This window comes from Anomaloglossus baeobatrachus, chromosome 5 (genome assembly GCF_048569485.1).
Source record: "Anomaloglossus baeobatrachus isolate aAnoBae1 chromosome 5, aAnoBae1.hap1, whole genome shotgun sequence".
NCBI classification, from domain to species: Eukaryota; Metazoa; Chordata; class Amphibia; order Anura; family Aromobatidae; genus Anomaloglossus; species Anomaloglossus baeobatrachus.
The window spans coordinates 12766365-12782113 of NC_134357.1; the positions used below are offsets into that span (position 1 = coordinate 12766365).

At 51.9% G+C, this 15749-nt stretch overlaps 1 protein-coding gene across 1 annotated transcript in view; it reads right to left on the reverse strand.

The window, feature by feature from the left end:
• The window catches only part of SMC3 (structural maintenance of chromosomes 3), a 117621-nt gene that overhangs the window by 49643 nt on the left and 52229 nt on the right, over positions 1-15749 (reverse strand). The window contains exons 14-16 of the mRNA XM_075348222.1: positions 8130-8233; positions 474-573; positions 94-254 (exon numbers count right to left, since the gene is read on the reverse strand). Of these exons, the coding sequence (XP_075204337.1) occupies positions 94-254; positions 474-573; positions 8130-8233 (365 nt within the window). The remainder of the gene's footprint in view (positions 1-93; positions 255-473; positions 574-8129; positions 8234-15749) is intronic.

The window sequence follows — 15749 nt, forward strand, 5'->3', positions numbered from 1 at the left end:
TTGCTTGAAAAACATTCAAAAGGTTTTTCACAGTTTTTTCGAACCCGTTGTCAGTATACAGATGAAGTAGTGATATAACACGCAGAGTTTTACCTATTTCCGGCAGTGACCTCCACGCAAGTGTAGAAAGCAGGCTCACAGTCAAAGTTATTCATGACAATGCCGTGATAGCCGTTAATGACGTGCTGATTGATGCCTTTCCTTCTGAAGTGTTCGAGAACCTTGTTAATGCTGTCAATGCCATTCAATATGGCCTGCGAGACACAGAAACGAGACAATCAGAACTGGAAACTAGAGAAATTCCATGTACTTTGCACACACAATTATCTTTCCAGTAAAGTTCAGTCACAACATAGCCAAGAAACTCAATCCATTTTGTGATCCACCAGTGTAACCATAACATGGATCCTAAAATGCGACCATACGATGGAGCTGTGAATCCAATCTGAGGGTGACAGATGAATGGTTCTAACCTTTCCTGTTGCAGCACGAAGTAACTGCTGTTTTTTCTCCAGATCCTCTCGCTTAGCAGTAAGTGCCTGTTGTTCGGCATTTTCTTCTCGCCACAAGTAACTACGGAAAAAGAAGGGAATTTTGTTACTTACCGTAAATTCCTTTTCTTCTAGCTCTTATTGGGAGACCCAGACGATTGGGGTATAGCTACTGCCCTCTGGAGGCCACACAAAGCACTACATTAAAAGTGCAAGGCCCCTCCCCCTCTGGCTATACCCCCCCGTGGTATCACGGGTTCTCCAGTTTTAGTGCCAAAGCAAGAAGGAGGAAGCCATTAACTGGTTTAAACAAATTAACTCCGAATAACATCGGAGAACTGAAAAACCGTTCAACATGAACAACATGTGTACCCGCAAACAACAAAAAAACATCCCGAAGGACAACAGGGCGGGTGCTGGGTCTCCCAATAAGAGCTAGAAGAAAAGGAATTTACGGTAAGTAACAAAATTCCCTTCTTCTTCAGCGCTCTATTGGGAGACCCAGACGATTGGGACGTCCAAAAGCTGTCCCTGGGTGGGTAAATAAATACCTCATGTTAGAGCTGCAAAACAGCCCTCCCCTACGGGGGGTGTCACTGCCGCCTGCAGGACTCTTCTACCTAAGCTGGCATCCGCCGAAGCATAGGTATGCACCTGATAATGCTTGGTGAAAGTGTGCAGACTGGACCAGGTAGCTGCCTGGCACACCTGTTGAGCCGAAGCCTGGTGACGTAATGCCCAGGACGCACCCACGGCTCTGGTTGAGTGGGCTTTTAGCCCTGAAGGAACCGGAAGCCCCGCAGAACGGTAGGCCTCTAGAATTGGTTCTTTGATCCATCGAGCCAGGGTGGCTTTAGAAGCCTGCAACCCCTTGCGCGGACCAGCGACAAGGACAAAAAGTGCATCGGCACGGCGTATGGGCGCCGTGCGGGAAATGTAGATTCTGAGTGCCCTCACCAGATCTAGCAAACGTAAGTCCTTTTCATACCGGTGAACCGGATGAGGACAAAACGAAGGCAAGGAGATATCCTGATTAAGATGAAAAGAGGATACGACCTTAGGAAGAAACTCCGGAATAGGGCGCAGCACAACCTTGTCCTGGTGGAACACCAGGAAGGGAGCCTTGGATGACAGAGCTGCCAGCTCAGACACTCGCCGAAGCGATGTGATCGCAACAAGAAACGCCACTTTCTGCGACAGCCGAGAAAAGGAAACTTCCTTCAGAGGCTCGAAGGGCGGCTTCTGGAGAGCAACTAGTACCCTGTTCAGATCCCATGGATCTAACGGTCGCTTGTACGGGGGCACAATATGACAGACCCCCTGCAGAAACGTGCGCACCTTAGGAAGACGTGCTAGACGCTTCTGAAAAAACACGGATAGTGCCGAAACTTGCCCTTTAAGGGAGCTGAGCGACAAGCCCTTTTCTAACCCCGATTGCAGGAAGGAAAGAAACTTGGGTAATGCAAATGGCCAGGGAGACACTCCCTGAGTAGAGCACCAGGATAAGAAAATCTTCCACGTCCTGTGGTAGATCTTAGCAGAATTCGACTTTCTAGCTTGTCTCATCGTGGCAACCACTCCTTGAGATAATCCTGCAGATGCTAGGATCCATGACTCAATGGCCACACAGTCAGGTTCAGGGCCGCAGAATTCTGATGGAAAAACGGCCCTTGGGACAGTAAGTCTGGTCGGTCTGGCAGTGACCACGGTCGACCGATCGTGAGATGCCACAGATCCGGATACCACGACCTCCTCGGCCAGTTTGGAGCGACGAGTATGATGCGGCTGCACTCGGATCTGATCTTGCGTAGCACTCTGGGCAAGAGCGCCAGAGGCGGAAACACGTAAGGGAGCTGAAACTGCGACCAATCTTGAACCAAGGCGTCTGCCGCCAGAGCTCTTTGATCGCGCGACCTCGCCATGAATGCCGGGACCTTGTTGTTGTGCCGGGATGCCATTAGGTCGACGTCCGGCACTCCCCAGCGGCGACAGATTTCCTGAAACACGTCCGGGTGAAGGGACCATTCCCCTGCGTCCATGCCCTGGCGACTGAGGAAGTCTGCTTCCCAGTTTTCTACGCCTGGGATGTGAACCGCGGATATGGTGGATGCTCTGTCCTCCACCCACATTAGAATGCGCCGGACTTCTTGGAAGGCTTGCCGACTGCGCGTCCCTCCTTGGTGGTTGATGTATGCCACCGCTGTGGAGTTGTCCGATTGGATTCGGATCTGCTTTCCTTCCAGCCACTGCTGGAAGGCTAGTAGGGCAAGATACACTGCTCTGATTTCCAGAACATTGATCTGAAGGGTGGACTCCTGCGGAGTCCACGTCCCCTGAGCCCTGTGGTGGAGAAACACTGCTCCCCACCCTGACAGACTCGCATCTGTCGTGACTACTGCCCAGGATGGGGGCAGGAAGGATCTTCCCTGAGACAATGAGGTGGGAAGGAGCCACCATTGTAGGGAGTCCTTGGCCGTCTGGGAGAGCGAGACTTTCCTGTCCAGTGACGTTGACTTCCCGTCCCATTGGCGGAGAATGTCCCATTGAAGTGGGCGCAGATGAAACTGCGCAAAGGGAACTGCTTCCATGGCTGCCACCATCTTCCCTAGGAAATGCATGAGACGCCGCAAGGGATGCAACTGGCCCTGCAGGAGAGATTGCACCCCTGTCTGTAGTGACCGCTGCTTGTTCAGCGGCAGCTTCACTATCGCTGCTAGAGTATGAAACTCCATGCCAAGATACGTTAGTGACTGAGTCGGTGACAGGATCGACTTTGGAAAGTTGATGATCCATCCGAAAGACTGTAGAGTCTCCAGCGTAGCATTCAGGCTGTGCTGACATGCCTCCTGAGAGGGAGCTTTGACCAATAAGTCGTCTAGGTAAGGGATCACCGAGTGTCCCTGAGAGTGCAAGACTGCTACCACCGCCGCCATGACCTTGGTGAAGACCCGTGGGGCTGTCGCCAGACCAAACGGAAGAGCTACGAACTGAAAATGGTCGTCTCCTATCACAAAACGTAGAAAACGTTGATGTTCTGTAGCAATTGGCACGTGGAGATAAGCATCTTTGATGTCTATTGAGGCAAGGAAGTCTCCTCTGGACATTGAGGCAATGACAGAGCGGAGGGTTTCCATCCGGAACCTCCTGGCGTGCACATGTTTGTTGAGCCGTTTTAGGTCCAGAACAGGACGGAACGAGCCGTCCTTTTTTGGAACCACAAAGAGATTGGAGTAAAACCCTTGCCCTTGTTCCTGAGGAGGGACTGGGATCACCACTCCTTCCGCTTTTAGGGAATCCACCGCCTGCAGCAGAGCATCTGCTCGGTCTGGATGTGGGGAGGTTCTGAAGAACCGAGCTGGAGGACGAGAATTGAACTCGATTCTGTACCCGCGAGACAAAATGTCCGTCACCCACCGGTCTTTGACCTGTGACATCCAAATGCCGGAAAAGCGGGAGAGCCTGCCCCCGACCGGCGATGCGGAGGGAGGGGGCTGGAAGTCATGAGGTAGCCGCTTTGGAAGCGGTACCTCCATTTGCTTTCTTGGGGCGTGTGTGAGTCCGCCACGAATCTGAGTTTCTTTGCGTCCTCTGAGTCCCTTTGGACGAGGTAAATGGTGTCTTGCCCGAACCTCGAAAGGACTGAAACCTCTGCTGCCACTTTTTCTGCTGAGGTTTGGATGTTCTGGGTTGTGGTAAAGAGGAGTCTTTACCCTTGGACTGCTTAATGATGTCAGCCAATGGCTCGCCAAACAGTCTATCTCTAGACAAAGGCAAACTGGTTAAACATTTTTTGGAACCAGCATCTGCTTTCCAGTCCTTTAACCACAAGGCTCTGCGCAAAACTACCGAATTGGCGGACGCCATTGAGGTGCGACTGGTAGATTCTAGGACCGCATTGATAGCGTAAGACGCAAACGCCGACATCTGCGTGGTAAGGTGCGCCACTTGCGGCACTGCTGGATGCATGATAGCATCCACTTTTGCTAAGCCAGCTGAAATAGCCTGGAGTGCCCATACGGCTGCGAATGCCGGAGCAAACGACGCGCCGATAGCTTCATAGACAGATTTTAACCAAAGGTCCATCTGTCTGTCATTGGCATCTTTAAGTGAAGCGCCATCCTCCACTGCAACTATGGATCTAGCTGCAAGTTTGGAAATCGGGGGGTCTACCTTTGGACACTGTGTCCAGCGCTTGACCACCTCAGGGGGGAAAGGGAAACGCGTATCTTTAGATCGTTTAGAGAAACGCCTTTCTGGGTGAGCGTCGTGCTTCTGGATTGATTCTCTGAAGTCAGAGTGATCCAACAGAGCACTTAATTTACGCTTGGGATAGAGGAAACGAAACTTCTCCTGCTCCGCAGCCGCCTCTTCTGCTGAAGGGGCTGGGGGAGAAATATCCAACAGCCTATTGATGGCTGAGATAAGGTCGTTTACCATGGCATCCCCATCCGGGGTATCCAGGTTGAGAGGGGTTCCAGGAGTGGATTCCTGATCACTCTCATCAGACACATCACAGGGAGACTGATTGCGCTGAGACCCTGAACAGTGTGAAGACGTCGAGGGTCTTTCCCAGCGAGCTCGCTTAGGGTGGCTGGGGCCATCATCTGAGTCATAATCCTCGGCCTGTGAAGCCGGGGACCCCCCTGTGGGCTGGATACATTCCAAGTAAGGGGGACCTGAGGACAGAGGCCTCGCCGTGCCCAGAGACTGAGCCCCATGCATAGATTGCAAGGTTTCAAGGATTTTTGCCATAGACACAGACATATTATCTGCAAAAACTGCAAAGTCTGTCCCTGTCACCGGGGCAGAACTGACAAGCGTCTCAGCCTGGGTCGCTACCTCTCCTGACTCCGGCTGGCGAAGCAGCACCGGGTCGGAGCATTGCACACAATGGGGGTCATCGGAGCCTGCTGGTAGATTAGCCCCACATGCAGCACACGCAGTATACACAGCCCTTTTTGCCTTGGCCGCCTTGCGTTTTGAGGATGACATGTTGCTGCTTCCACAGAGCGATCTGGGATATGCAGCCAGAAGCAACCTCACAGTGCAAGAAATACAATATCTATATATCTGTACACAGTACACCGATACACTGTGAGGCACTAGAGGGACCAGCACAGACAAATCGCTTACCGCCCGCTTAAAAAAGCGGGTGTGTGGTCGCCAGATAGCCCCTAGTCCAGGTCTCCCAGAGCCTTGCGTCCTTCCTCCAGCCAGGCATGCATGTAATGGCTGCCGGCGTCTCGAGAGAGGAAGGGGGGCGGGCCCTGGGCGTTCCTGGCCAAGAGCGGGAAGCCTGCTTCCCTCTGTGCCAAGTGAGAGGGCTGGAGCATGTAAATCAGGCTCCAGCCCTCGTCGCTGCTAGCGAACAGCGTCTCTCCCCTACCCTGAATGACAGGGTGGGGGCGGGAACGAATCGGAGCTGCCGGCGTCCTAGGCCCAAAAAGCCGGGGACTAAATTTATAACCGCCGCCGCCGTAAAAGCGCGGACGGCGGATCCCCGGCGCACCACAAGTCACAGCAGCGCCGCCCGATCCAGAGGGGGTCGGCGCTGCGTTCCCATACACAAAAAAGTCCCCCAGTAATCTGTAGGGACACCAACTCCACGTTGCGGTCCCCGGCGCACTACAACACCCAGCCAGCCCGGAGTGTGTCTGTGCCTGCCGGGGACACAGAGTACCTGTATGATGCAGGGCCTGTCCCTGATCGTACTCCTGCTCCGTCTCCATCAGGTTCTAATGGGTCTGTGGATGGAGCCCGGCATCAGAGCTGAGAGGCCGGCAGGATCCCACTTCCACAGAGCCCTACAAGGGGATGTGGAAGGAAAACAGCATGTCAGGCTCCAGCCCTGTACCAGCAATAGGTACCTCAACCTTACAACACCATCCAGGGGTGAGAAGGGAGCATGCTGGGGACACTATACGTGTCCTCTTTTCTTCCATCCGAAATAGTCAGCAGCTACTGCTGACTAAAATCTGTGGAGCTATGCATGGAATGTCTGACCTCCTTCGCACACAAAGCTAAAACTGGAGAACCCGTGATACCACGGGGGGGTATAGCCAGAGGGGGAGGGGCCTTGCACTTTTAATGTAGTGCTTTGTGTGGCCTCCAGAGGGCAGTAGCTATACCCCAATCGTCTGGGTCTCCCAATAGAGCGCTGAAGAAAAATTATATTAAACCCCAATCATAACATATTGGTCAGGTCATCAACCTCAGATCGGTGGGGGTCCAACATACGGCAACACATCAGACACCTATTTGCTCTGGGGCAAACGGATGTAAACACTTTGATGGCAGCTGCACTGCGCGGCGCCAATCATCGGGTAGTGGCCACTTACGAATTCTGTAAAAAGGCTCCCATTCAAGAGAAGAGGAGATTGGTCATCAATGTATTGTGGCCGGACCACCCCTTTAAGATATGGTCAATAATGCCATAATGGTAGCACATACAGTACAGACCAAAAGTTTGGACACACCTCCTCATTCAAAGAGTTTTCTTTATTTTCATGACTCTACAAATTGTAGATTTACATTGAAGGCATCACAACTATGAAGTAACACATGTGGAATGAAATACTTAAAAAAAGTGTGAAACAACTGAAAATACGTCTTATATTCTAGGTTCTTCACAGTAGCCGCCTTTTGCTTTGATTAATGCTTTGCACAGTCTTGGCATTCTCTTGATTAGCTTCCAGAGGTAGTCACCGGAAATGGTCTTCCAACAGTCTTGAAGGAGTTCCCAGAGATGCTTAGCACTTGTTGGCCCTTTTGCCTTCACTCTGCGGTCCAGCTCACCCCCAAACCATCTCGATTGGGTTCAGGTCTGGTGACTGTGGAGGCCAGGTCATCTGGCGTAGCACCCCATCACTCTCCTACTAAGTCAAATAGCCCTTACACAGCCTGGAGGTGTGTTTGGGGTCATTGTCCTGTTGAAAAATAAATGATGGTCCAACTAAACGCAAACCGGATGTAATAGCACGCCGCTGCAAGATGCTGTGGTAGCCATGCTGGTTCAGTATGCCTTCAATTTTGAATAAATCCCCAACAATGTCACCAGCAAAGCCCCCCCACACCATCACACCTCCTCCACCATGCTTCACGGTGGAAACCAGCCATGTAGAGTCCATCCGTTCACCTTTTCTACAAAGACACGGTGTTTGGATACAAAGATCCCAAATTTGGACTCATCAGAGTAAAGCACAGATTTCCACTGGTCTAATGTCCATTCCTTGTGTTCTTTAGCCCAAACAAGTCTCTTCTGCTTGTTGCCTGTCCTTAGCAGGGGTTTCCTATTTTACCATGAAGGCCTGCTGCGCAAAGTCTCCTCTTAACAGTTGTTCTAGAGATGAGAAGGTGTGTCCAAACTTTTGGCCTATACTGTATCAGACAGATTGTAATGTCCACCACACATTCTGGACAGCTTATGTATTTCAGATAAAATTCTTAACCTACAATAAGTGCAAATAGATTAGAAAAAATAAATAAGGCACCGAAAACTGATAAAAGACGCTGAAATAAAATGTGCACTTTATACACGCAAACACCAGAGATTAATGGTAGGTGAAAAATAGTTTTTACTGAATATAAAGAACATGTAAAATATCCAGACATGGATACTCCAGCACTGGGAGTCCTTACTTTCTCTCGCTCTGTAACTCATCTTTCTTGTTTTTCACTTCATAATACTTCTTGTCAAGTTCTTCCACTCGCGCTTTTACTTCATTAAGATCTTGATCCAATTTCTAAAACAAAATCCAAAACATTCCCGAACATGAATATATACACAATTATGTACCCGTTTCTGCCTGTGTGACAGGGACCTTAAATGTTAACCTTATAGTGGAACAGGATTATACGCAGTTTATCTTTTATCTAAATACAATGTTGCAGTGACATTGCACAATCCTGAGAAGCCCCTCGGACGCCTTCCTATCATTTAGTCTTTAGGCTATGTGCACACGCTGCGTTTTTGGCCACTAAAAACGCACAAACGCACCCGCGTCAAAAAAACGCAGGCGTTTTTACTGCGATTTGGTGCGTTTTTGATCTCTGCGTTTTGTTGCGGTTTTCCAATGCATTGCATGGGGTGGAAAACGCAGAAAAAGAAGGGAATTTTGTTTACTTACCGTAAATTCCTTTTCTTCTAGCTCCAATTGGGAGACCCAGACAATTGGGTGTATAGCTATGCCTCCGGAGGCCACACAAAGTATTACACTAAAAGTGTAAAGCCCCTCCCCTTCAGCCTATACACCCCCCGTACTGCTACGGGCTCATCAGTTTTGGTGCAAAAGCAAGAAGGAGGAAAAAATTATAAACTGGTTTAAAGTAAATTCAATCCGAAGGAATATCGGAGAACTGAAACCATTTAACATGAACAACATGTGTATACAAAAACAGGGGCGGGTGCTGGGTCTCCCAATTGGAGCTAGAAGAAAAGGAATTTACGGTAAGTAAACAAAATTCCCTTCTTCTTTGTCGCTCCTAATTGGGAGACCCAGACAATTGGGACGTCCAAAAGCAGTCCCTGGGTGGGTAAATAATACCTCATAATAGAGCCGTAACGGCTCCGTCCTACAGGTGGGCAACTGCCGCCTGAAGGACTCGCCTACCTAGGCTGGCATCTGCCGAAGCATAGGTATGCACCTGATAGTGTTTCGTGAAAGTGTGCAGGCTCGACCAGGTAGCTGCCTGACACACCTGCTGAGCCGTAGCCTGGTGTCGCAAGGCCCAGGACGCTCCCACGGCCCTGGTAGAATGGGCCTTCAGTCCTGAGGGAACCGGAAGCCCCGAGGAACGGTAAGCTTCGAGAATTGGTTCCTTGATCCACCGAGCCAGGGTTGATTTGGAAGCTTGTGTCCCTTTACGCTGGCCAGCGACAAGGACAAAGAGTGCATCGGAGCGGCGCAGGGGCGCCGTACGAGAAACGTAGAGTCTGAGTGCTCTCACCAGATCTAACAAGTGCAAATCCTTTTCACATTGGTGAACTGGATGAGGACAAAACGAGGGTAAGGAGATGTCCTGATTGAGATGAAAAGGGGATACCACCTTAGGGAGGAAATCTTGGCGGACGTTGGTTTCCTAGCCTGTCTCATAGTGGCAATGACCTCTTGAGATAATCCTGAAGACGCTAGGATCCAGGACTCAATGGCCACACAGTCAGGTTGAGGGCCGCAGAATTCAGATGGAAAAACGGCCCTTGAGATAGCAAATCTGGTCGGTCTGGCAGTGCCCACGGTTGGCCGACCGTGAGATGCCACAGATCCGGGTACCACGACCTCCTCGGCCAGTCTGGAGCGACGAGGATGGCGCGGCGGCAGTCGGCCCTTATCTTGCGTAACACTCTGGGCAACAGAGCCAGAGGAGGAAACACATAAGGAAGCTGAAACTGTGACCAATCCTGAACTAAGGCGTCTGCCGCCAGAGCTCTGTGATCTTGAGATCGAGCCATGAATGTTGGGACCTTGTTGTTGTGCCGGGACGCCATTAGGTCGACGTCCGGCATCCCCCAGCGGCAACAGATCTCCTGAAACACGTCCGGGTGAAGGGACCATTCCCCTGCGTCCATGCCCTGGCGACTGAGAAAGTCTGCTTCCCAGTTTTCTACGCCCGGGATGTGAACTGCGGATATGGTGGATGCTGTGGCTTCCACCCACAGCAGAATCCTCCGGACTTCCTGGAAGGCTTGCCGACTGCGTGTCCCACCTTGGTGGTTGATGTAAGCCACCGCTGTGGAGTTGTCCGACTGAATTCGGATCTGCTTGCCTTCCAGCCACTGCTGGAACGCTTTTAGGGCAAGATACACTGCCCTGATCTCCAGAACATTGATCTGAAGTGAGGACTCTTGCTGAGTCCACGTACCCTGAGCCCTGTGGTGGAGAAAAACTGCTCCCCACCCTGACAGGCTCGCGTCCGTCGTGACCACCGCCCAGGATGGGGGTAGGAAGGATTTTCCTTTCGATAATGAGGTGGGAAGAAGCCACCACCGAAGGGAAGCTTTGGTTGCTTGAGAGAGGGAGACGTTCCTGTCTAGGGACGTCGGCCTCCTGTCCCACTTGCGTAGGATGTCCCATTGAAGAGGACGCAGGTGAAACTGCGCAAAAGGGACTGCTTCCATTGCTGCCACCATCTTCCCCAGGAAGTGCATGAGGCGCCTCAAGGGGTGTGACCGACCTTGAAGGAGAGATTGTACCCCTGTCTGTAGTGAACGCTGTTTGTCCAGCGGAAGCTTCACTATCGCTTTAAGAGTATGAAACTCCATGCCAAGATATGTCAGTGATTGGACCGGTGTCAGATTTGACTTTGGAAAATTGATGATCCACCCGAAACTCTGGAGAATCTCCAGAGTAACGTTGAGGCTGTGTTGGCATGCCTCTTGAGAGGGTGCCTTGACCAGCAGATCGTCTAAGTAAGGTATCACTGAGTGACCCTGAGAGTGGAGGACCGCAACTACTGTAGCCATGACCTTGGTGAAAACCCTTGGGGCTGTCGCCAGGCCGAACGGCAGTGCCGCGAACTGAAGGTGTTTGTCTCCTATCGCGAAGCGCAAGAAGCGCTGATGCTCTGGAGCAATTGGTACGTGGAGATAAGCATCCTTGATATCGATCGATGCTAGGAAATCTCCTTGGGACATTGAGGCGATGACGGAGCGGAGGGATTCCATCCGGAACCGCCTGGTCCTTACGTGTTTGTTGAGCAGTTTTAGGTCCAAAACAGGACGGAAGGACCCGTCCTTCTTTGGAACCACAAACAGGTTGGAGTAGAAACCGTGACCCTGTTGCTGAAGAGGAACCGGGACCACCACTCCTTCTGCCTTCAGAATGCCCACCGCCTGCAGAAGAGCCTCGGCTCGCTCGGGAGGCGGAGATGTTCTGAAGAATCGAGTCGGAGGACGAGAGCTGAACTCTATCCTGTAAGGATGTTTCCTTTCCCTTGGATTGTTTGATGATTTCATCCAATCTCTCACCAAATAAACGTTCGCCAGAAAATGGCAAACCAGTTAAGCACTTTTTGGAAGCCGAATCTGCCTTCCATTCCCGCAGCCATAAGGCCCTGCGTATTGCCACCGAATTGGCGGCTGCAACCACCGTACGGCTCGCAGAGTCCAGGACAGCATTAATAGCGTAGGACGCAAATGCCGACGTTTGAGAGGTTATGGACGCCACCTGCGGCGCAGACGTACGTGTGAGTGCGTCAATTTGCGCCTGACCAGCTGAGATAGCTTGGAGTGCCCATACGGCTGCGAATGCTGGAGCAAAGAAGGGAATTTTGTTACTTACCGTAAATTCCTTTTCTTCTAGCTCTTATTGGGAGACCCAGACGATTGGGTGTATAGCACTGCCTCCGGAGGCCACACAAAGCAATTACACTAAAAAGTGTAAGGCCCCTCCCCTTCTGGCTATACACCCCCAGTGGGATCACTGGCTCACCAGTTTTAGTGCAAAAGCAAGAAGGAGGAAAGCCAATAACTGGTTTAAACAAATTCTCTCCGAGTAACATCGGAGAACTGAAAACCGTTCAACATGAACAACATGTGTACCCGCAAACAAACCAACAATCCCGAAGGACAACAGGGCGGGTGCTGGGTCTCCCAATAAGAGCTAGAAGAAAAAGGAATTTACGGTAAGTAACAAAATTCCCTTCTTCTTCAGCGCTCTATTGGGAGACCCAGACGATTGGGACGTCCAAAAGCTGTCCCTGGGTGGGTAAAGAAATACCTCATGTTAGAGCTGCAAGACAGCCCTCCCCTACGGGGAGGCAACTGCCGCCTGCAGGACTCTTCTACCTAGGCTGGCGTCCGCCGAAGCATAGGTATGCACCTGATAATGTTTGGTGAAAGTGTGCAGACTCGACCAGGTAGCTGCCTGGCACACCTGTTGAGCCGTAGCCTGGTGTCGTAATGCCCAGGATGCACCCACGGCTCTGGTAGAATGGGCCTTCAGCCCTGATGGAACCGGAAGCCCAGCAGAACGGTAGGCTTCAAGAATTGGTTCTTTGATCCATCGAGCCAGGGTAGCCTTAGAAGCCTGCGACCCTTTGCGCTTACCAGCGACAAGGACAAAGAGTGCATCCGAACGGCGCAAGGGCGCCGTGCGGGAAATGTAGATTCTGAGTGCTCTCACCAGATCTAACAAATGTAAATCCTTCTCATACCGATGAACTGCATGAGGACAAAACGAAGGCAAAGAGATATCCTGATTAAGATGAAAAGAGGATACCACCTTCGGGAGAAACTCCTGAATAGGGCGCAGCACAACCTTGTCCTGGTGGAAGACCAGGAAGGGAGCCTTGGATGATAGTGCTGCCAGCTCAGACACTCTCCGAAGAGACGTGACCGCTACCAGAAAAGCCACTTTCTGTGATAGTCTAGAAAGTGAAACCTCCTTCAGAGGCTCGAAGGGCGGCTTCTGGAGGGCAACTAGTACCCTGTTCAGATCCCATGGATCTAACGGCCGCTTGTACGGGGGTACGATATGGCAAACCCCCTGTAGGAACGTGCGCACCTTAGGAAGGCGTGCCAAACGCCTCTGAAAAAAGACGGATAGCGCCGAGACCTGACCTTTAAGGGAGCCGAGCGACAAACCTTTTTCTAACCCAGATTGCAGGAAAGAAAGAAAGGTAGGCAATGCAAATGGCCAGGGAGACACTCCCTGAGCAGAGCACCAGGATAAAAATATCCTCCACGTTCTGTGGTAGATCTTAGCGGACGTGGGCTTCCTAGCCTGTCTCATGGTGGCAACGACCCCTTGGGACAATCCTGAAGACGTTAGGATCCAGGACTCAATGGCCACACAGTCAGGTTCAGGGCCGCAGAATTCCGATGGAAAAACGGCCCTTGGGACAGTAAGTCTGGTCGGTCTGGGAGTGCCCACGGTTGGCCGACCGTGAGCTGCCACAGATCCGGATACCACGCCCTCCTCGGCCAGTCTGGGGCGACAAGTATGATGCGGCTGCAATCGGATCTGATCTTGCGTAGCACTCTGGGCAAGAGTGCCAGAGGTGGAAACACATAAGGGAGCCGGAACTGCGACCAATCTTGCACTAGGGCGTCTGCCGCCAGCGCCCTTTGATCGCGAGACCGTGCCATGAAGGTTGGGACCTTGTTGTTGTGCCGAGACGCCATTAGGTCGACGTCCGGCACCCCCAAGCGGCGACAGATTTCCTGAAACACGTCTGGGTGAAGGGACCATTCCCCTGCGTCCATGCCCTGGCGACTGAGGAAGTCTGCTTCCCAGTTTTCTACGCCGGGGATGTGAACTGCGGATATGGTGAAGGCTGTGGCTTCCACCCACATCAGAATCCGCCGGACTTCCTGGAAGGCTTGCCGAATGCGTGTCCCCCCTTGGTGGTTGATGTATGCCACCGCTGTGGAGTTGTCCGACTGAATTCGGATCTGCCTTCCTTCCAGCCACTGCTGGAAGGCTAGAAGGGCAAGATACACTGCTCTGATTTCCAGAACATTGATCTGAAGGGTGGACTCCTGCTGAGACCACGTACCCTGAGCCCTGTGGTGGAGAAAGACTGCTCCCCACCCTGACAGACTCGCGTCTGTCGTGACCACCGCCCAAGACGGTGGTAGGAAGGATCTTCCCTGTGATAATGAGGTGGGAAGAAGCCACCACTGCAGAGAGTCTTTGGCCGTTTGGGAAAGGGAGACTTTCCTGTCCAGGGATGTTGACTTCCCGTCCCATTGGCGGAGAATGTCCCATTGAAGTGGACGCAGATGAAACTGCGCAAACGGAACCGCCTCTATTGCCGCCACCATCTTCCCGAGGAAGTGCATGAGGCGTCTTAAGGAGTGCGGCTGACCTTGAAGGAGAGCCTGCACCCCAGTCTGTAGAGACCTCTGCTTGTCCAGCGGAAGCTTCACTATCGCTGAGAGAGTATGAAACTCCATGCCAAGATACGTCAGTGATTGGGTCGGTGACAGATTTGACTTTGGGAAGTTGATGATCCACCCGAACGCCTGGAGAGTCTCCAGTGCAACATTCAGGCTGAGTTGGCATGCCTCTTGAGAGGGTGCCTTGACCAGTAGATCGTCCAAGTAAGGGATCACAGAGTGTCCGTGAGAGTGCAAGACTGCTACCACTGCCGCCATGATCTTGGTGAACACCCGAGGGGCTGTCGCCAGACCAAATGGCAGAGCTACGAACTGAAGATGGTCGTCTCCTATCACGAAGCGTAGAAAGCGTTGGTGCTCTGTAGCAATCGGCACGTGGAGATAAGCATCTTTGATGTCTATTGATGCTAGGAAATCTCCTTGAGACATTGAGGCAATGACTGAGCGGAGGGATTCCATCCGGAACCGCCTGGCGTTCACATGCTTGTTGAGCAGTTTTAGGTCCAGAACAGGACGGAAGGAGCCGTCCTTTTTTGGAACCACAAAGAGATTGGAGTAAAATCCTCGACCCCGTTCCTGAGGGGGGACAGGGATCACGACTCCTTCTGCTCTTAGAGAGTCCACCGCCTGCAGCAGGGCATCTGCTCGGTTGGGGTGTGGGGAGGTTCTGAAGAACCTGCGTGGATGTCTGACCTCCTTCGCACAAAGCAGAAAACTGGTGAGCCAGTGATCCCACTGGGGGTGTATAGCCAGAAGGGGAGGGGGCCTTACACTTTTTAGTGTAATTGCTTTGTGTGGCCTCCGGAGGCAGTGCTATACACCCAATCGTCTGGGTCTCCCAATAGAGCGCTGAAGAAAGACGCGCCGATAGCTTCATAGATGGATTTCAACCAGAGCTCCATCTGTCTGTCAGTGGCATCCTTGAGTGAAGCTCCATCTTCCACTGCGACTATGGATCTAGCCGCCAGTCTGGAGATTGGAGGATCCACCTTGGGACACTGAGTCCAGCCCTTGACCACGTCAGGGGGGAAAGGGTAACGTGTATCCTTAAGGCGCTTGGAAAAACGCTTATCTGGACAATCTCGGTGTTTCTGGACTGCCTCTCTGAAGTCAGAGTGGTCCAGAAACATACTCTGGATCCTCCAATCTCCAGACTGGCGGCTAGATCACATACCGTCGCAGTGGAAACTGAGATTCTCTCAAGGACTGCCACTGACAGACAGATGGAGCTCTGGTTGAAATCCATCTCATGAATTGCTATCGGAGAGTCCTTTTCTTCTCAGCGCTCAATTGGGAGACCCAGACGATTGGGTGTATAGCACTGCCTCCGGAGGCCACACAAAGCATTACACTAAAAAGTGTAAGGCCCCTCCCCTTCTGGCTATACACCCCCCGTGGGATCACGGGCTGCTCAGTTTTAG